The sequence below is a fragment of the Gobio gobio genome (assembly GCF_949357685.1).
Source record: "Gobio gobio genome assembly, chromosome: 11".
In the NCBI taxonomy this organism is placed as follows: domain Eukaryota; kingdom Metazoa; phylum Chordata; class Actinopteri; order Cypriniformes; family Gobionidae; genus Gobio; species Gobio gobio.
The window spans coordinates 33493201-33515980 of NC_137104.1; the positions used below are offsets into that span (position 1 = coordinate 33493201).

A 22780-nucleotide genomic window follows, 5' to 3' on the forward strand; every position below is an offset into this window, starting at 1 on the left:
TCTTTGCCACGTTGATTCTGAGTCCCAAGCATTCTAAATGGTTGAGAAGCCCAGATCTGTGGTTTAATAACTGTATCTCTGACTGAGCTATTATGAGCCAGTTGTCGAGATAATTGAGAATTCTCATTCCCTGAAGCCTCAGCGGGGTTAGCGCCGCTTCCATGCACTTCGTAAACGTGCGGGGAGCCAGAGATAGACCAAAAGGTAGCACCTTGTATTGGTATACTTTCCCCTCGAAGGCGAATGTCAAGAATGGCCTGTGATGAGGGGCTTTTTGTATGTGGAAAAAGGCATCCTCTAGATCCACAGTGAAAAACCAATCTCCCGGGCGAATGTGCGCGAGGATTTGTTTCATTCTCAACATTCTGAATAGGCGCTTATAAGGGCTTTGTTCAGATGTCTGAGATCTAGAATGGCCTGAGACCACCACCCTTCTTTTGGCACAAGGAAGTAGCGACTGTAAAAGCCTGACTCGCTCTGTGAGGGGTGCACGGTTTCCACCACTCCCTTTATTTAACAGTTTGATATTTCGGTTCGAAGCATGTGACTCATGTCACTTCTCACCGCTGTCTCTACCACAGTGCGAAAGCACGGTGGTCTGGGAGTGAACTGTAGCGAGTAACCTTGTTATCGAAGCCAAGGGTTGAATTAATTGTGGGGCGGGTCACTGAGAAACAGGGACCTGTTAGCCCGGTTGCATTGTGCTAGTAGCACTGTGAGAGGCGGCGTGCACTGAATGGTGACGCACGCCTTATTTGGGTCGCCGTGGAAGTGGCGCTTACCAAGGGGATTGTGTTTGTATACAGAAGAGCTCGTTGCTCACGGGCTCGTAGACTGTGGAAATAGTGTTCCCAGCCGCCTGAGTGCAGGGGGGCGGAGAACGCAGATTAGCGGCGAACGCTTTAATTGTGTCGCCGGGGAAATGGTGCATGTGTACAGGCGAGCGCGTTTGTTTGCGGGCTTGTCGATTGTGGGAATGATGTTTCCAGCCGCCTGAGTGCAGGGAGCTGGGGAACATAGGGAAGTGCTTACTGTAAAGTGGACGCATTCTTGCGGATTAGTCCACGTGCACGTTAGCGGCAGGGCTAATGGATAGCGCGTGCTCTGCAGGCGCGGGTCTGCCTAGCCACTAGAAAAGCTCTGATTCATTGTAAATAATGTGTGGTGGCGCGCACTGTATAATGGGCGGCACTACATTAGAGTACTCGCGGCGTACGCCAGCGAGCGAATTCACAGAGGTAAACGCATAACAGCGTCAATGTGCAACCGAGCAAGTTTGACCACAGGCTAGTTATTGCAATATTACATCTCCAGTCACCTGAACTAAGGGAACTGGGAGAATATCAGGTTTATTGAGTGATTTTGTGGCACTGAATTAACAGTGCTTATGCAGGAGTGCACCATATGTAGTGGACACATTGCCTACAGTGTTGAACCACTCCAGCCGCCTGAATAGGGGGACTAGGAGAAGTGATATTTGAGGGAAAAAAGGCGCAAGCTTGGCAGCCATTTTATGACACCGTTATGCTCTAGACGGAGAGCGCATGTTATGACGTGCTCTAGTCAGCGACCGCGCGCTGTGCAGAGAGCGCGCGCTGCAGCGAGAACGGCTGTGACGTAAGCGCGTTCTCGATATATCCAGCAGCCTGAGTTCGCTTGTCTCCTCTAGCATTCTCTGTCCGCGGCATATCAGGGCGGCGGAGCGAGAGAGAAGGAAGAGTGAGGAGAGCTTAGGTTGAGTTCACTCGTGTGCAGAAGTGCACATCTTCTGTCCGCGGCGCTATCCGCGTGGCGGCAGTATAACATTCTCTGTCCGCGGCATATCAGGGCGGCGGAGCGAGAGAGAAGGAAGAGTGAGGAGAGCTTAGGTTGAGTTCACTCGTGTGCAGAAGTGCACATCTTCTGTCCGCGGCGCTATCCGCGTGGCGGCAGTATAACATTCTCTGTCCACGGCCATTTTCAGGGCGGCGGAAGTAAGAGAAGAAGGCGAGTGAAGAGCCCGTATGTCCGCGGCGCCATTAGCACGGCGGGGATATAACATTCTCTGTCCGCTGCGAATTTCAGCGTGACGGAATGAGAGAAAGGGAGAGCTTCGTATGTCCGCAGCGGGGATATAACATTCTCCGTCCGCGGCGCTTCTCAGCGCGACGGAACGAGAGAAAGGGAGAGCTCCGTATGTCCGCGGCGCCATAGAGCGGCGGGGATATAACATTCTCTGTCCGCGGCGCATTTCAGCGCGACGGAACGAGAGGAGCGCTCTGTATGTCCGCGGCTTTATTTGAAGCGGCGGAAGACCAATGTTCTCTGTTCGCGGCGTAAACACGCGGTGGACACGAGAGAAGAGAGGTGGAGAGCTAGTAAGCTCTTAGAAGTGGCGTTGGCAGCAATGCACACATCACGTACACAAATATACATAGTATAAAGGATATTTTGACGCCGGATGGCACAGCTGGAACAGCAGACGGCTGAAGGCGGAGACCAGGTTGGAATCCGTCGTCCTCAGGGCTGCAGGGATTCCGCTGGTAGCGTTTCGACGGCGGGCTTCGATCCGGAGCTCAGCGATAGTAGTCGCTGAAGAAGAATTAATCTGACTAACCTTGCGAGACGGGGTCTTATATACCCTTGGCTATGCAAATTCTGTTGCCCCTTGTGGCGGGAATTTAGAAGGACCTGATTGGTCCGTCCCGCCATAGGTTGCTGCAGTTGCAGCAGCACAGCCAATCAGCACGCAGCTGCTTCCTGCTGAGAGTTGTGCAGCTGCACTGCGTGTACATGACAAAATTTGCTTCAATATTTTGAGGAAAGGAATTCCCCCATAAGCGTTTTAGCAAAACGCAATACGAGAGTAGTCTCGTAAGGGAACGTGAACTGTGCACCGTGGCGTGAGTCTTGTAAGTTACCAAATCAGTCGTGATGAGAAACCGGTAACGTTATATCACATAACGTTTAGTGTGTACGGATATTAATGAGTGTGACTTTTCCTGATGGTCAAAGTCTATATGTTTCTGTTATTGGTAAGTATCAATACTAGATGCCAATAACGTTACCAGCTTTGCTACTGCCTGAGATGATAATAATCAGTACAGTGTTGTAATCTGAGCACAGTGTTCATATCGTTAGCTAGCTTTATCTAGCTAACACTGCCGCAGTTCTCCATTGTTTCTCCTCACACAACAACTCAATTTGTTTGTCTCCCTGTAATCGTTGTTCTGTCTAATCCTGGTCTGTCCCTAATTGTGTGTCATAATTTTATGGCTGTGGTCTGCCATATGAGTATTAATAAACATTTATAATGTCCTCAGCGTCCGAGCTGTCATTGCGATCCATTGTTTTCCTATCGTTGAAATTCACCGCTCTCGTTATGTCACGTCCGGTTTTGGCATTTTTAGATGCGGAAGTAAAATTTTCTCACAAAAACGACTCCAAAAGCCTTAATAGCGTATTTTAAAGTATATTTTAAAGAAAATCTAGTTCCTACATTATTTTTCTATACGTTGACTCACTGGAGTCTCTAACCTGCAATATGCCCTTTAAGCATTTTATCTTAAAGGGATAGTTCACCCAAAAATGAAAATTCTGTCATTTACTCACCCTCAAGTTCACACAAAAGAAGATATTTTGAAGAATTTTTGTAACAAAGCAGATAGAGCAACTATTGACTACCATAGTAGGGGAAAATACTATGGTAGTCAATGGTTGCTCTATCTGTTTTGTTACAAAAATTATTCAAAATATCTTCTTTTGTGTTCAGCAGAACAAAGAGTAAGTAAATGATGACAGAATTAAAATTTTTGGGTGAACTATCCCTTTAAGGCATAAGAAAGTATTTAGACATTAAAATGTCTAAATACTTTCTAAATGCACTGTAGTTCCTGATTAGGTTAGAAGTTGTTTTATATGGGTGAAGAAATATTACATTGACCAATCCATGTCTAGGAATGCAACCATGTTTACAAGAAAGTATGCAAGCAAGCAAGCAAGCAAGCAAGCGAAAGAAAGAAAGAAAGAAAGAAAGAAAGAAAGAAAGAAAGAAAGAAAGAAAGAAAGAAAGAAAGAAAGAAAGAAAGAAAGAAAGAAAGAAAGAAAGAAAGAAAGAAAGAAAGAAAGAAAGAAAGAAAGAAAGAAAGAAAGAAAATGCATTTAATTTCAACGCTTGATAATGTTGTCAGAGGACATATCACTCCAGAATTACAAAAAAAGCTAAATGAAATTATGCTTACTTTCTGGTTTTTCATCTCAACGACCGTCTCATTATCATCATAGAAACCAAACTGACTGAAAAGCAAGACAATTAGATCATAAAAATCCTTTGAGAATAAAAACTATAAAGTGACCATGTTTCAAGCTTCTGAAAATCTGAGTTACAAGATAAAAGATTGACAAGTGATTTAATCAACCTTGACTGCCATGGTGTGATGACCCCATCATCAGCACCACCAATCAGCACCAGCTTCTTAATGCGCAGAAAATTTTGTTTCCAAGCTGTGCAAGGAGAATATTACATCACAAAACAGTAATAAGCCCCGCAAACAATAAAAGTAATTGAAAAAATAAACAAGCTCTGGCACTCAAAACCACAGAAAATCACAATAACCATCCTCTTACTGAAGATGTACTTTTTAAAAAGCGGGAACTGTGATCTGGTGTCTTACCAGTAGAGTTGGGATTTGGTCTTTCGTTGTTCAGTAATGCCAGATAGTCACTGCTGTTGATGTACATGTCTCTGTGATGAGGGTCTGAAGAAAAAAACGTATGTCTTAAAGAGATACTAGAATTTTCCAACACAATATCATTGCTGTAAAAATAAATAACCACTCAGTGATTGATCAGGGCGTTGCACTTACAATGGTGTTCTAAATGCTTTTAATATGTGGCTATTCGGTTGATTGGGTGTTCTGGGTGGTTGCTTACTGGCCCAAATCAAAAGAGCTCACTCATTGTCCCTGTGATATTCTAGATTCTAGATATGCCTCTGGTCCCGAGTTCACCCCAAAAAGAAAATTCTATCATCAATTACTCATCCCCATGTGGTTATAAGCATGTATGACGTACTCACAAAACATTTTATCTTACCACTAAGAGTTCTCCTAAATAGCAGTAAAAGTTCTTAGGTAGGAGTTCTCACAAAGCTGATGAGACCAACTTTTACTAAGGAATAGAGAGTCTTAAGCTAAGAGAAAGGGTGGGGTTGACCTCGTTGCTATGGACGATGTCAACACACTAACTATGCACACAGTGATTGGCTGATGGGGGAAGGATCTCTGTCATTGATTTAATCATATAAATATTGTAGAACAAGTTATCATGTTGCCATATTAAAAAAAAGTTATGTCATCGCAGATTAAAATCTATGAATCAAAATATTTATTGCATTTATGAAGAAAAGGCCCAGAACCCAAGGTGCAAACGTCTATTACCTCAATGGTGTACAGTGTCTTTAGGTGTGTTGAAGAAATTCATTAAAGTAGAAATAGGCTATGCATAAAACATTGTTGTCCATCAAAGTATGGAAAATTACAGGAAAATTGTACTTGTCATGAACTGTGAAGTGTGGGATTTTTCCACCATTTGGAATGTCCCAGTTTGTGCCAATCCAGTCACCATTGACGTCAATCCAGTGACTTTGCGTATGTAAATGGGCACAATATTACTCAGCTGCTCTGAAAAATGATAGTGATTGCATACAATTGTGGCAAAACTGTGAGGAGTCTAGCTGCAAAACGATAAGAGAACAGTATAAGATGTTAAGTTTTACCAGAGCTGGTCAGATGTTTGGCCGGCATCTCACTTTGTTGTTTCTGCAATAAAGTTACCATTTCCTGAGACCTGTAACTTCGAAAGAAATTTTTCTTCAAGTGCTGAATTGGGGACAATTGGACTTAGAATTGTCCTCAACAATTGCCAGCAATATCCATTAGGATTGTTTGTGATTTGGTCTTAGTGACTTAGGAGTCCTTTTGACTACTCCTAACTTTTCACAGATTTAAGACCAGTTTTTAGAGATAAAATGCTTTGTGAAATGAGCAAAAATTAGGAGTCCTAAAATTAGGACTGACACGGCCATTATTTTTAAGATTTTCTCCTAAATCGGCAAGAGCTACTTTTAGCCATAAGATGTTTTGTGAATATGGCCACATGGATTTAAGCAATTTGAGATAAATATAATTATATAGTTGTTTCTTAAAACACATTTCAAGACATTTTAGAACATCTAATCTATTGCCAATTTGCATAATTTCAAAGTCGTTTAAATCTATGAAATCTAAGTGCTTGACACACTTTAGTTTTTTTTTCTTGTAACAGCAAACAATGTTTAAAGTGAACAAGAACAAAAAGTGCTTTGTCTCAAAAGTACCTTTTGCATACAGATCTACATTTTGAGGTAATCATTCCTCATAGTAACACATCTTGTTTTTATCAAAGGTGCAATATGTAACTTTTGTCACTCTAGCGGTTTTAAGTAAGGAGCTATAAATACTAATATACTGTAGTATAAATATTACAAATCAATGAAAGCGTGCAGATCTGGCAAACCATAAGCGTGCCCGCTACTTATCACAACCTGCTGAAAACTGGACACAAATAAAGACAGCAGATGTATCACACGTTAAGTCGGTTTCACTGACAGCTTACAGTTTGTTCTGTTGTATTTGTTGCACTTAGCTTTGAGAAAAAAATGCTCAACATTTCTGAGATTTTCAATATAGAGTCCTAGTAAACATTCGACACACATAAGGTGATAAGCAAACTCTGTTCAAACTTAAAAATGGCAGTCCATGACAAAAAAGTTGCCGACCCCTGCTCTAGAGTGATTTTTTTCACCTTTTCTGCTTTTTAGGAATGAAACCATATTCCTGAAGGTTGCCTACACCTAATTCCCATTGTTAATCATTGTTGATTATTGCCCTAATCAGACACAAACAGTTATTATGTATTAGAAAATCAAGACTTCAGATTGGCTATCTTAGCAGCATGAAAAACAAAAGAGTTATTCAAACTGGAAATATATTATACAGAAGGCTACCAAAGTAAATTTAGTCAGTGAGTATGCACTAAAACAAACTTCAGCACTTTTAGCAGATTTCTTCTTCAAAAGTGACTATTTAAAAGACATCTGATTGGCCATTGCATTCATATGCTCAACAGAAATGTGTGATTAGTTGTAATGCTCAACACTGCAAAAAAGACAAGTAAAAATAAATCTTTGATGCAACATGAGCACATCTAAATGCAATGCCGCAATCGACACAATTACATTTTTACATTTCACTTTAATCTTGACAGCCCTAACCGATTTAGTTTTATTGTGCTGGGGCTTTTTTTTTGCCCCTGTTATTTCCGACCCTGATCTACAGTGATATCATACATGGTCTTGCTGCAATCCAATTGACGGTTCTTCATCATAATGACAGAAACAGTTACCAATATTCTTAAAAAAATTTCTTCTGTTGTGTTCGACAGAAGAATGGAGGTCATTACAAGCATGAGGGTGAGTAAATGATGACAGCATTCAAGTTTTTGGGTGAACTACCTCTTTAAATTTGATGCATGGTTTTTTATCAAATCACTATGTAGGAGCAATAGTAACAGTGATGGAAGCACCATTAATAATGTAAAATAAAGGTGAATTGTCATTAACTTATTCCTTAGCTCTTTAAGATCATAATCATTTGATATGACAAGCCAATATTACCATAACAACCCCCCCTATTTTGACTGATGCATGAATTATATGTATATCTTCTGATTCTGACTGATATGTCTATTCTTCTGACTTTGATTCTTTCACTCACCATTCCAGTAGTTACAGATTGAGATTTTCTGGCCCACTGCAGTATAGCATACATGATACAAATTGGATTTGACAAACTGAGGAAAGAGGTACTTCAGATAGTCTGTGTCTACAAAAGAGAAAATATCACTTATAAAACATGAGCAAAACCAGAAACATTTCTCTCAAAAGAAGTCAAAAGGTCCAAATATGGAATGGTTTTTACATGACACTCAATGAGTCGAAGCTTTTCAATTCACTGTTTTACCAGGTCAGCAAGTTTGTAAATGTGTTTCTCAACAGAACTAAAGAAAGTGTGTTACCTCCATACTGTCCCGCCTGCGGAGAAGACAGAGATATGAAAGAGTGCACATTATGGTCTGGAAGAGTGGACAGGATTCCTCGACAGACAAGGCCACCTGCAGCAGATTTAGATTTAGATGTCAAGATGACACACAAAAGAAAACCCAAGAGAAAGTTAAAAAGAGAACAATGTTATTAGGAAGAAATACACGATGGAACTGATTGCACAAACTCTGTAACCTAAAAATGTCTACCTTTACAGATTAACACAAAAGCTGTAAAAACCCCCCCACAAAATTAATTCCATATTAATTCCAAAGAAAAAATATATTTTTTCTTAATCCTCTGGTTCACCTAACTTATGGGTCACACTTGTACTTCTAGGCAGTCAAAAATGAGCAAACACCTAGAGTGTAACTTTTTTAAATGATATGAGTGTATATTTTAGTTCATATTTTTTAAGTAATATTTCATATTTTGATGGGATTTGTATTGTTCTAAATAATATTTATGCAATCATTATGCACCATCCATTTCCAGTTTAAATTTTTATATATATAATTTTTTAAACGCAGTATTTAAAAGTCAGTATGGAATGGAAGTTGCAATTGTCTTCCTTATTGTGACTTCTCGAATGAGAAAAAAAAAAAAAGTAGGATGGGACTTGATTTTGTCCATCTGGAATTGATTGGATTGTTGTGGTTTGATATTGTTGTGATCGCATGTGGTGACAGGTTGTCCTGCCCTCTCGCCGGGTAAACAACTTCCAAGTCAAGTCAACTTTATTTTTATAGCACTTTATACAATACAGATTGTTTCAAAGTAGCTTTACAGGAATAAACAGGAAAATAATGAATAATTCAATGATGCAACAGAATTCATTTCGGCTGTAAAGCAGCTCTAAAAAGAAAATAGTGTCATTGTTCAGCTGAAGTCAGTTCAGTGTTAATTCAGTTCCACTGTAAAGACCATGAATTATTAAATATAGCTCAATTCGGCTATAAAGCAGGGTTAACTTACCGTCACATATACCTTGAACTCTCGGTTGATTAACCCAAACCTTGCGTATGCTGGTTCCAAAAACAAGTCCGGGAGTAAGTTCAGACAACTTAAGGCCAATTTATACTTCTGCGTCGAGTGTTCGCCACAGCTACGCCGTAGGCTGTGTGATGCGCGCGTACCCTACGACGTACCCTGACGCGCACCTCTCCAAAAATGTAACAACGCGTCAATTCTACGCGGACCGCTGTGATTAGTCTGCCAGAACCCTCCCTCAGGTCAATAAAAAAATAATAATCTGCGATAGGAGTGCGTGTGTCCAGAAATGGGATGATAGTTTAATCGTTACATCTGCTATAGAACACAATATTTTGTAGTTTGATTTGAACTTATATTTAAATAATATATTTCAAATCAGCAACACAATCTCAGGTGAACTGTCACATAAATGTTTTCTATGACGTTCAAGTTGCGTAAAAAAGCTCATATTTCAGGTTGCTCCAGCTAACGCGCATGTGCGGTCTCAAGCGTGTGTCATGTTTCTATGGCAACCCGAGCTTCCGCTGTGAGTGAGACTGACTTTAATAATAATATGAATGAACCGTCTTATTTAATCTTAAAGTTTCAGACTCGGCTCACAGAGATGATAGCAAATAAATAATGCTGACGTCAGCGGCCACCGAAAGAGCAATCGTTATTATACACAGTACAAAAAGGCAAACAGTCATTAAGTTATTATGCGAGTTAACTAAGTTAGAGTCGAAATGCAAATCTGCAAAGACGCATTTGTCATCTGTCACCGTGACATAAAGTGGACTTTTAAAGCTGAAATGATGAGTAAATTAAGCATGCTTGGAATAACATGAGAGGAATAACATGGATTTAACTTTTTGGCAAGGATGTAATGCATCACAATCAAGTAACGTAACGTTACAAGGAAGGGAGACGACGGCTATAGGTAAGACACAAAGTTATATTTTTCGCAACTTGTTTATTGACTTGTTAATATATCAGTTTATTATGGAATATGTGACAATCGGGTTCAGTCGGGTCTGTGTCTTCACGCCGGGTTCAGTTTTAGCTTTTAAATAATAGACGGTCCAGGTCGGTTCCGGGTACTACATTTTTGGCATTTCTCGGATCTGCACGGTCCCGGGTCCAGCTTTTGAAATAATAGACGGGTCCGGGTCGGTTCGGTTTAGCACATTACGGGTCTCTTCGGGTTCGGGTACTAATTTTTGGACCCGTGAGGACCTCTAATATCAAGAACAGGGACACATCACAATGGGTGTATTTCGTTTTGTGATTTCAACGGAACGAATAAAGTCTCCGCAACAGCAATCGATTGAAGCGCTATAGCCTGTGCACAAGCTACCGATGCTGAAAACAGCGGCCACGAGCACTCTGCATTATTTAAAAAACGCATTCCAGCGCCAGATCGCCTCTTATGTAACCAGTGGCGGTTCTAGGGGGGTGGCCAGGGGGGCCGGTGCCCCCGTGTCAACAAGCCTGGCCCCCCCTCTGGCCCCCGTAAATTTGGAATCACATCGCACCAAACAATGTTCTGAAACTGGTTGCAATGTGCGTTTTTTGCTGTGGCGGTGTGTGATGAAAAGAGCACTTTATTGTGTCATAACCAATAACCAATGCAGAGAAGCAATGAGGAGGCTGCGCGCTGTGGCGCGCAAGTGATGTCTGTTTATGAATGATTCGTCACTCAGTCTGCATTCGCTCAAATAGTTGTAAAACGCGGGCTATAGCGGTTGCTACGCTCTTGATTATAGATAAAATAAGCTCTCTTTATACACGTTGTGTTGAATGTAACTGCACCCTTACGCAGCAGTGATAGCTAGGCTACTGGAGATTAATTTTACTGACTTGACGACTTTGAATTCCATTCAGTCATTTCGTTCATTTACTGGTAGTTAAAATATATTTTTTTCAATGGCTAATTTCTTCGAACACGTCCACATATGTAATCTTTGATCATATTCCGAATTAGGAAGATGCAGCCAAAGATAAATTATGACCAACGCAATGAAAGAACCGTTCATGTGCGAATATGACAGAGATAGGCATACCCGAGAAAAGATACAGAATAATGTAATTTCAGTCTTGTTCACATATAGCGAGAAATAATATTATTTTATCCAATTGTCCAGTGTTGCTTATAGAGTATTAGATGTTTGTTTTGATGTCTATGCTAACTTTGCGAAGAGTCTGCTAACAGAGAGCAGGTAGGCTACAAAACATGTAAAATAAATGGTTTAGTTTTACTTTTATAAATTGAGCATGCATGATCATATTACAGATACATTACTTTTCAAATAAATAAATGAACTTGAAATGATTTTACTTCACGTGTAGAGACTGCAGATCGAGTGATACAGTACATGGCCAAATAAAAGACTTTCAATTATCTGGGAATAAAATAAAGGGTTCCCCCTAAAAGAAAATAAAAACACCTAATGTAACTCACCCTCGTGTTGTTCCAAAACCTGTATTGTTAGAATGTCGTTAACCAAACCATTTCAGTGCCAGAATGTCCATAAAATTCAAGATATGCGGCAGAAATGCCCCTGTTTGAGTTTTAGACTCAGAGCGTTTTTACACTGGGCACGTTTGTTGTGGTCCGGGTCAGAGCGCGTTCTACACCGCGAATACACTGCAGGCTCCCTCTCGCTCGTATCCAAGGTAAATCATCAACACTATCATCCCTTACACATGTGTTGTATTGAACTAAATAGGCTACACCGTCATCTGATAAAATGCATGCGCAGGTTACTTTTCTTGCGCACCCGAGTCTTAATCTTATAATATATAATACAGTCTTATGTATCCTGTTTATATATATATATATATATATATATATATATATATATATATATATATATATATATATATATATATATATATATATATATATATATATATATATTAACAAAAGTACATATTTTGAATAGGCTATCATAATGTTTATAGTTATTTTATGTTTATTTCCATTTGTTTAGCTACGCATTTGTGTTGCCTCTATCCAAAAAAATACATATACAATGGTTATTAGCAGTTGTGTACTTTGTTTTTGATTCATTATTGCATTAAATATTATTATATTGGATCTAACTATAATTACCCAGTTGTGAATCATATGACCAGTGGATCGTCCGTGGGTGGCCAGAAAACATTTATTATAAACCAGCGGCTCGGTAGCGGACCACTGTCGGAAAAGTGGTGGCTGCCGCCGGTGGTCCGCTAGGAAAACGATGAGCAAAATGCCAGCGGGCCGCCGGTGGGCCGCCAACTTTGCCTCCAGTGGTCCGCCACAGGCCCGCTAGTCGTATTAGCTTGTTGCTTTCAAATTCCCATGAATCGCAGCACAGCTCGAGCGCAATTTGCGCAACCGAGCTCAGACTACCTCCTTCAGGCAGTCTCGAATTCAGTTCCCCTGAGCTCAGCTCACCCGGGTCCGCATGACAACTTTCACATTACCAATTATTCAAACTAAACTGCCAGTGTGAAAACGCCCTCACATTTACATCATGATATAGACTAAGCAATATAACATGACATGAGTAACTAGTGCAATATCACACAAGTTCTGTTTTTCTACCCAGAATAGCATGAGTGCAAATGCGATAAGCCTACTGATCTTATACAACAGTTTAATAAAATAAATAAGTTAATATTGTGTTCAACATAAGAAAGTCCTATTTGGAACGACATGGGGGTGAGTAAATGGTGATAGAATTTTCAGGTGAACTACCTAATTATCTACTGGTTAAGATAAATGTTAACGTGTGCCCCCTAAAAGCACAAGTGGCCCCTGCCTGGCCCCCATAGTTACCGTGGTCTAGAACCGCCACTGTATGTAACTCTACTAATCAACTAGAGATGCTTAATTTGCATTACATACAACAACTCAAGCCGCAAGAAGAGCCGCAATCTGCCGCCATCACTTCCGCTGATACTTCGGTGCGTCTCAATTAGCTCCCTAGTTTAGTAGTCAGGGCACTGATCAGGGAGTCAGCCCATTGACTTATGTCCTGATCAGTGCCCTGACTACTGAACCTGGGAGCTGAATGAGACTCATGCAATGACAATGTAAATTAAAGCTGCTAGCAGCGATGAAAGGGCCCTCGCACATTCACCGCCACCCGGTGGCTTCAGGAAAACAGCGAATAGTGAGTGATATTCATTTAAGCGGGTAAATATAGGAGAAATATGGCAAACTCACTACAATGTGCCATACTTCCTTCTGCCAGCAGGTGGCACTTCGACTATAACTGAATATTGCCATGTAGAGTTTTCAGGTCAGGACTATTATCAAACGTGAAGTTTGAGGCAGATCGGACATTGTATACCTGAGTAACAACAACTTCCTGTTTAATGCCGTAAATCACATACAGTAGCACGTATCCACGTGTTGCAAGATTTATTGTGTATCCAGCATGTTTGGGATTTCATGGCATATTTAAAAGTGTTTCTGGGAGTGAATTATAGTATAAAGCATGCCATTTCCTGTTGCCAGCAGGTGTCGCTATGACTAACTGAATATTGGCATGTAGATGGGTTTAGGTCAGGACTCTTATCAAACATATGAAGTTTGGGGCAGATCGGACATTTTATGCCTGACTTACAACAGCTTCCTGTGTCATGGCGAAACATCAGACTTTGTCAGGCCACCACGGACACGCCCTTCAGTGAAAACTCAAGATCTTCACAATTTAACATCACCAAGGCCTTTAGATTAGACTGACCAAATATGATGTTGTTCTGGTTAAATCTCAATGAGGAGTTAATCACAATGTAAAACAAGGCATTTCCTGTTGCCCACAGGTGGCGCTATGACTGTAACTGAATATTGGCATGTTGATGTCTTCCAGTCAGGACTCTAATAAAACATGTGAAGTTTGGGGCAGACCAGACATTGTATGGCTGAGTTACAACAACTTCCTGTTTTATGGCGAAACATCGAACTTTGTGAAGCCTTTAGATTAGACTGACCAAATATGATGTTGATCTGATTAAATCTCTAGGAGTTGATTAAAGTACAATGTCTGGAAATGGCAAAATTTGCAACAATTTTGCAACGAAAATTAAAAATATCTGACTTCCTGTTGGTTTTCAGATTTTACACGTAGAGACTTTTTTGTAGGTATTGGGCTGTTACATGTGTATACTGAATTTCATAGCTGTACGTGAAACGTAGCGGGAGGGGCACTACGTTAGGTGGCGCTGTCGAGCCATTTTGCCACGCCTAATTCTGATACGAATACCATAACAGACGTAAATTTTCGCCACTTCTGACGCGTGTGCAAAGATTTGTGAGTTTTCAAGCGTGTTTAGGCCCCCAAAAAAGCGATTAATTTGGTCGAAGAATAATAATTAAAGCTGCGAGCATCGATGACGGGCCCAAGCCGGTGGCACCGCCACACCAGTGGCATCAGCTTAACTGTGCACGGCAGGCAATAGGCATTTAAAATGGAAAAACATAAAAGGACTATGTCAAAGTCATCTGAATTCACCACATTAACTGCAGCAGTTGGTGCTGCTTGACCACTAACCACAACAGCCACATCTATGAGATCAATTAAATTTAAATTAATTTCATGTCAGATGATGTCAAAGGTCAAAACGTAATGAGTTCAGAATACTGTTCGAATGCTGATGTTGTATTATCCTAACACTTCTCTTCATGTGTTTTTTGACCTACCTTAGCTACCGTTTGTGCACCAATCTTATGCACCATAAAGCGTGCTTTCATTTCAATATGGGTGGTCCAATAAAAAAAACCTTAATTAAAAAAATTAATAAATGGAGCCAAATCACAGAAACTGCAACGATGATTTTAATATCAGTGTCAGGTAAGTGTAAGATGCGTGTCTAAATTTTATGGAAGTTTATTATAAACAGACACTTGTAGAAAATAAAGTGAATTTTTTAAAAATAAATTTGAACTATGTCAGTAAATAATGAATTTAAAGACAAATGTGTCAAAAATTATCTTTGCAAACACAGCACATGACCTTCTGTAAAGCACATGTATAGAAAACACACTCACACTCTGTTTTAAAAAAAGAGTACTGTCTGAATGAGTACATGAAATCACAAATGTCAGGTGATAAGAATTGTAACTCAAATGTCATTTAGAAAATTAGTCATTACATTACATTACAAATGTGAAGTCCTCATTTGCTGAAATATGAACTTATAAATTATACTTATAAATATTATGATTATAAATAATATAATTATAAATAAAACTGATCAAACCCCTAAATAACGACTTATATAGTGATGACGATTTCAAAACAAGGCATCATGAAGCTTCGAAGCGTTATGAATCAGCGAGTCGAATCAGCGGTTTGAATCACCAAATTTCAGCAGTTTGGCGGTTTGACACGCAATCCGAATCATGATTCGGCTCACTGATTCATTACGCTTCGAAGCTTCATGATGCCTTGTTTTGAAATCGTCATCACTATATAAGTCGTTATTTAGGGTTTTTTTGCGCACAAAAACTATTCTCGCCGATTCATAAAGTTATTGTAGAACCACTGTAGTGAGATGGACTTTGTAACGACGTCTTTAGTACCTTTTAAGGGTCTTGAGAGTGTAAAGTGCCATTGTGCCAATGGAGGCCTTTCAGAGCCATTAGATTTCAACTAATATATCTTCAATTCTGTTCCGAAGATGAACGGAGGTCTTACGGGTGTCGAACGACATGAGGGTAAGTAATTAATGACAGAATTTTCATTTTTGGGTGAACTAACCCTTTAAATATTTAAAGGTGTTAGCTGTAATCTTACACTGCAAAGGGATAATTTAAAAGGGATTAAAAAAAATTTAATTCGCAAAATCGCGAGCCGCGGGGCGGCTGGGCCAAACAGGATTTTACCACCTCCGCCTCATTTTGAGCCAGGAAAAACCCTGTGTAATCAATAGATTTGCAAAACTAACACATATATAAAAAAACATGTTTTAGACAACTCACATGTGTGTTCAGAAGGAAGCTTTTGCAGGGACGATCCTTAGCTCAGGAATTGGTGGGCAGGGCTACAGAAGCATATTTATCTGTAGAGGCGGCCTATTACGGCCTAGGTCCTATTACGCAAGAGATCTGCATATTCTGAGAGCTCTCGTTTTCTGAGCCTAGTGTCAATAAAAGCTTTTCTTTGACTAACAAGGAAGTTTTCAGCTCTGAAACTTACAGGATATTATATTATATTACCATGACCTTTTATATATCAAAGGCTCAAGGGAAAGTTGATTTCTCATAGGGGTGCTCCGATTGATCGGCAACCGATCTCGATCGGTCGATAATCGATTTGGGATGATTGATCGGCGGTCTCCAAAAAGGCCGATCTCATGAACCGATCGCATGCTGACGACACATAAACCCGCACCTGCCGTGAGAGCTCGGGCATGATATGCAGCGACACCGTCTCGTTCTCTTTCCAGCGCGGGTAAAATAATTATAATGCTGAAGGTAAGGTACAATTCATATTTCTATATTAAATAACTTACGCAGTCATTTGAAAACTTTCTGTGGGAAGCAAGTTCACAAAGAGCGCGCTCTCTCTCTCCCTTTCAAAATGCTCAAATAAAATGGCTTGGCTTCACATCAGCTCATAACATCTGCACTAAAATCGAGCTGCAGTGCACAGTTGACACATGATTTGCCACTTTACACAATCGAGGCAGTGTCACATCGTCACTAAATTTTATCATTTGCATTTATTTTTAAGTCTTGCCAGTGTTCAAACCGCTCAGCACTCGCGCGCACGGTCTGGAGAGAGACACACACACACACACACACACACACACACACACACACAGGCCATCTCACAAAAAGCTTGCGAGTACAAATTGCGCTGAAATGGTCAGATACACACAAATGTATGTACTAAATTACCGTCTTGACGAGTATGCACGTAAACCCCGTCGTGACTCGCGAGTGAACGTTTGTGCAACTGCATGTAACCTTATTCACTCTTAAAGTGACAGCTGTCGAATAAACTGCTGCTGTTTCTCTTTGTCTTGTGTTGTTTGATGAACCTTTATGACACTCACTGCTCTTGAATGACTAAATTTTGCAACCTTAAGTGTAAGGATTAATCGAATTTAATTTATTCAGGGAAGACCAATATTAATTTACATTTGATTTCTTATTAAATGTCTTTAGTATTTCTTACCTCAATACTGATGTTAGACCTACCTGAAAAATTATTTTTAAAAACAAAAATGCACTGCATGATCAAATATTTAGGTGAGATAATTATATACATTTATTTGGGAAAGATGGCCTACAGTAGCCTTAAGTTATCTAATTTTCTAAAATAAACACTTGGTGGTTCTTCAAGACCTTGACTCAGTTAATTTAGAGTTAGTTTCATTTCTACAAATGGTGCAAACTCTGCAAGATTATAGATAAAAGATTGCCATTCCCCTGCCATTCTGTGATCGGCAATCGGCAGATCATGAAATTGGTGATCGGTAATCGGTGATCGGCCCCAAAAATGCTGATCGGAGCATCTCTAATTTCTCAGTTCATCACCCCTTTAAAGGTGGGTTAAGTGGTATTTCAAAAATGCTTTAGAAAAGTGTCTCAAGCTGAGTACCAAAACAAACTTATAGCCAATCAGCAGTAAGGGGCGTGTCTACTAATGGTTCTTCTCGATAGGTGAGTAACATTCGTTTTGTTTTGTTTCACAGAACTAAAATATGCTGGCTTTTGCTTGAATATGCTCATGTGTCATGTTTGCTTGCTTGTCCATTTGCGATCGAATTGTCGTTCACTTCAGCTATGATAATTACCCATTCATTTCCACACTGTATAAGCCTGGAGCGTCTAAATCTCTGCACTGTCTGTTTCAAGCGTCAGCTCCCAAAAGTGTGTCCAAAAAGTAAGATAATATACTCCTAATATATGTTTGTTTTTTGTTTTCTTTCTCTTTTCGTGATGGATATAACCCTCTAATTAGGGCTGTACGATTAATCGAAAAATAACCGAAACCGACATTCAGAACCTCTAACCGACGTATTTTTCCCATGTCGGTTTTCACGTGACTCTGCCCGGTCAGTCACATCAAGTGCAGTTTGCAGGCACACAGAGAGATGCAGGAGCGGTTATTATCTGTGTTTATAGATGCCCAGAATCACTATAGTAACTGCATGTTTTACACAGTTTATATACAGGTCAGTTAATTGCTGTTCTTATAGTCTACGCGCTGACACACACACACACACACACACACACACACACACACACACACACACACACACACACACACACACACACACAGATGGCGCGCACAAGCGTTTCCTTCAAGTACTTTAAAATTACAAAGAAATGCACTTTCATTTAAAAAAAAAATTCCACCTTTAATAGTAGAAAATATTTACAGTACAAACCTTATCAGTGAACTTACTCAAAAACCTTATGAGTGCAAAAACAAAAAAAAAGCACAATAATCGTTCATTAATCGTAATCGAGGTAAAATGTTCAATTAATCGAGGTTTTTATTTTTGGTCAAATCGTTACAGCCCTACCTCTAATCTTGTCATAATTGTAATATGTTCGTTAGTTAGACTGTTGTGCTCGTGCTATCGAGTTGTTCATGAGAACTGTGTTTGTGTTTTGGGGATGGAAGGGATGACTTTTTCACTGAACATTCGGCCTGGATTACCATAGTAACACACATTGCTTTAACTTATTGATGACATCATACCCTCGGCCGGCTGGCACAGCAGATACCGCCATAGTCGTTGCCTGGGTTACGCATGTGTGGGGCGGAGCTATCAAAATAGGGGCATGTTTGTTTTGGTGATTTGAAATCATCATTGTTATCAGAAATAAATTACCCCACCTTTAATGCTTAACACACTATTGTTTTGGTTACAGACCTTGTGAGTAGCAGATGAGGTGGACACCATCAGCTGCATTCTGCATGATGGGATATATGGCTTCTGCGAAGCCCTCCACTTGCTTCCAGAGTGGCTGCAGGCTGGCACTACGGTCAAACAGGTCTAGGACAGTCACATTAGTGCCTGGGTGAGACTATAACCAGATAAAACAAACACAAATCTATTAAATATGAACAGACAACAATCTGACCTAACTAACTAATGCTGCCTTCACATGCAATCGGAATTATCATAAATATTAGTTCCTAGTTAAGAAAATTGGACATGAATGCCCTCTCAAGTCGTTTACCACTGGGAAGCTCGGGATCATTTTGATACCCAAGTTCCTGAGTTGGCTGTCCGTAAACTTTAAACAGGGACAACGATTTCTGCTGTGACTGGTATTTATTTACACAACAGCTACATCGACTTGTTAATAAAGTAGTACATATTTACATGAATAATAATTTGACGCATATTGTTTTTTTTATACACAGCCAAAATAGCCTGTATTTGACAAGAAATTCCCGAATCATCAGCAAGCTGACTATCTAGAGCAGCCTTTCTCAAACTTTTTTCAGTCAGGGCACCTTTCAAAAGTGCATAAAATTTCAAGGCACCCCAGTTTAAAATATAATTTAAAAACACTGCATAACCCAAATTTAAATGCAAATGTCCTGTTTATTTAGACAGGACAGTAATGAACAGAGCATAATACGAACTGTAAATAACAATAATAATAACAACTTTATAGCAACTTTATAGCACCTTTAAAAACACAGGTTTGCAAAGTAATTATATATATATATATATTTATCTAAAATTAATTTACAATTTTATTAATCCGCTCATATGTTTAACCCTTTCACACGTAAATTTAAAACATTCTGGCTGACCCTCCAGCGTGAGTTTTTCAAAGCGACCGTTATTAATGTGTCACTTTATGGTTTCCATGGTGACGCGTCATTGCTTGTCACGTGACACACCGCAGCAACAACAGAGCTGAATGAATGATGATCTGCTTTTATGTCATTTTTCCTTTTTTATTCAAAATATTCACAAATTTGTTAGATATGGCCTGAAATATCTGATATTCCGATTGTCAAATATATACAAGTGGAAGTGTTTTGTCGTTTAAACACCTTTAAAACAATCGCGTTAGTTGAGCTGTATGCACGACGGGCGCCGCCATCGCCGCCGCAGGCGCAGTTCAGAAAATCGGATCTGTTGGATTTACAAGACGTGAATTCATCCACTTCTCCCAAAATACATAAAAGTAAGTGGCAGGTGAACTGGGAGAAGAATAGAGAAAACTTTAAAGTTACTTACACAATGTGTATCTGATATGAATAAAACTAATTATAATGGAAAGAATTATTATTGCCTCTTCATTTTTCATCATTGTGTATTTTGCAAACTCTAAATGTATTGTTTTTTTAGTACGTATACGTATGAAACCTAAAATAAACATTATGTGGCTGAAAACACTGAAAAGTTGTGATATATGACAAGTCTGAGCGCGCCTGTCTCTGGCTCAGTGCAAGCCAACGCGAAAGCACATTTGAATTTACATTTGAATGAACGTGATGCACTGACCGTTCTAATCACATGTGTGAATGTGTGATAGTACGTGCGAAAGGGTTAAAAAGAAGAAGAATGTATTTATGTAAATTCAAATATATTTTATATATGAAATTTCATATTTGTTTTGTTTTTTTAGCCTACGTAATTTTTTGGCGGCACCCCTGACACAGTCAGGGGGCACCCCAGTGTGCCGCGGCACCCACTTTGAGAAAGGCTGATCTAGAGTGCAGTGAATGTTTATATGGTTGTCAATAAATTGGATGCTAAATATAATTTTGGCTTTAATAAGATTTTCCCAATAGGCAAGAATAAAACTGGTGTCCTCCATGATCCTGTAATTTCCGACAACAAAGCACTTTAGTACGACAGAACTTTAAAGTCCTCGTGAAATCAAAATTGATCATATTTACTTTGTTAGCGCAAATTGCTAGTTTTGTGGTGAACAATCCATCCGTGCAAGTCAATCCGCATCAAAAAATTATTTAGCTTCGTAATCTTTAATCAAAATCTGAAAATGCTCCTCCCCTCTACATTGGTAGGCCTTTTTTGATGACGTCTGTTTGACGGCTTGGGCTTCAACACCGACATGCCATCATTAAACACGCCCATCCAGCTGACAGTCTGCTGCCCGCGAGCTAATAAACAGAGATGGCGAGGAGGTGCGTTTTCTGAATGAAACGCCTACGTTTCTATATCCAATCAGGTCACAGGGAGGAAAAAACAAACCACGCCCTCTGTTCTGCTCATTTAGTATTCCGTTTCTCTCGGAAATACGTCAAATCACTGAAATAAAGTCGGTTGCAACTTCCGGTTCACTGGGAATTTAATACAGAAATAAGTAGATTTCCTATAGCATGTGAAGGCAGCATAACTACAACAGTAAAACATCTCTCTATACATGGCTCATATTACTTTATTTCAGTACCTTTCACATGACAGCAGACAGTGGTAGTTGTGTGTGTGTATAAAAAAAAAAAAAAAAAAAATTATATATATATATATATATATATATATATATATATATATATATATATATATATATATATATATATATATATATATATATATATATATATATATGAATATGAGAGAGAGAGAGAGGGAGAGGGAGAGGGAGAGGAGAGAGAGAGAGAGAGAGAGAGAGAGAGAGAGAGAGAGAGAGAGAGAGAGAGAGAGAGAGAGAGAACAATTAACACATATATAATTAGCTAAATTACTTTTCTATTTACATTCCTAAATGACAATTCATGGGTCACTGAAAACAAACAAACCACGTTTACGCCATATCTTGTAGTTACATGTATGGAACGTTTAATATGTTAATTCAAAACGATTGTTATATAATTTTATATGCTCACTGTACCATGGTACCACCACAAAACTTTTTGTCCTTATTATAAGTTTCTGTTAGTTATTGTGTGTATATTGACTAAGCAAATTTACAGACTTGATACTCTTCAGCAGCTCGCAACAGTTAAAAACAGAGTAAACGATAGGCACATATAACAGTTATCAAATTAATGGTTTACCAGGTTGATGAATCGGTGTAGGTTGATAAAGTCAGCAGAGCTGTCGAAGAGCCCGTGAACGACGATCACCGGTTTATACGCGACACACACACACAACACACATACAGCAATCAGCGACCACCACACGGTCTTCATCATAACAATAACAATAAAGATAAAACACAAAGTCTTATATAAGTAAAATAACGTCTAAAACACTACAGTAAAATCAAAACTTTAAAAACCATAAGTAATTCCATATGAAGCTGTATTTGAGTTCCTGCAAACGCAGTTGCGCTATAATCGTTCCTCTCCGTCTATCATATTGCAGAACATGCATCTGTTTGTGTTGCTTCCGGTTAGTGCATCAACAACAAAAACGTTCGCTACGTCACTTCCGTGCTCAGTTGCCTTCCCAGACATGAAGCTGAACATCATTAAAGAAGTCGATAAGAATATTTTTAATTTCATTTGGAAAAATAGATCTCATTACATTAAAAAAGGTACCTTAACTAATTCGGTTGGTAATGGAGGTTTAAATGTGCTTGACTTCAACACTTCAAATACAATTTAAAAAAATAGATGGCTCAAGCAATACTATCAATACAAAAATAAAATTTGGTATTTAATTCCTAATCTAATTTTTGAAAAGATGGGTGGGGTTGCCTTTCTGTTGCAGTGCAATTTTGAAATCTGTAAGATTCCCGTT

The 22780-nt window shown here is 39.3% G+C and overlaps 1 protein-coding gene across 2 annotated transcripts in view; it reads right to left on the minus strand.

Annotated features, from left to right (window-relative positions):
* Positions 1-22434, minus strand: part of ppt2b (palmitoyl-protein thioesterase 2b) — a 31338-nt gene extending 8904 nt beyond the window's left edge. Inside the window, exons 1-8 of one of the 2 annotated variants that reach the window (XM_079830128.1) lie at positions 22317-22434; positions 22093-22132; positions 18980-19133; positions 8095-8190; positions 7794-7901; positions 4653-4736; positions 4398-4482; positions 4221-4275 (exon numbers count right to left, since the gene is read on the minus strand). In XM_079830128.1, the coding sequence (XP_079686254.1) occupies positions 4221-4275; positions 4398-4482; positions 4653-4736; positions 7794-7901; positions 8095-8190; positions 18980-19133; positions 22093-22132; positions 22317-22411 (717 nt within the window). In that variant the 5' untranslated portion in view covers positions 22412-22434. Of the gene's footprint in view, positions 1-4220; positions 4276-4397; positions 4483-4652; positions 4737-7793; positions 7902-8094; positions 8191-18979; positions 19134-22092 lie in introns of both variants that reach the window. The other variant, XM_079830127.1, reaches the window with a different exon arrangement.
* Positions 22435-22780: the final 346 nt, after the last annotated feature.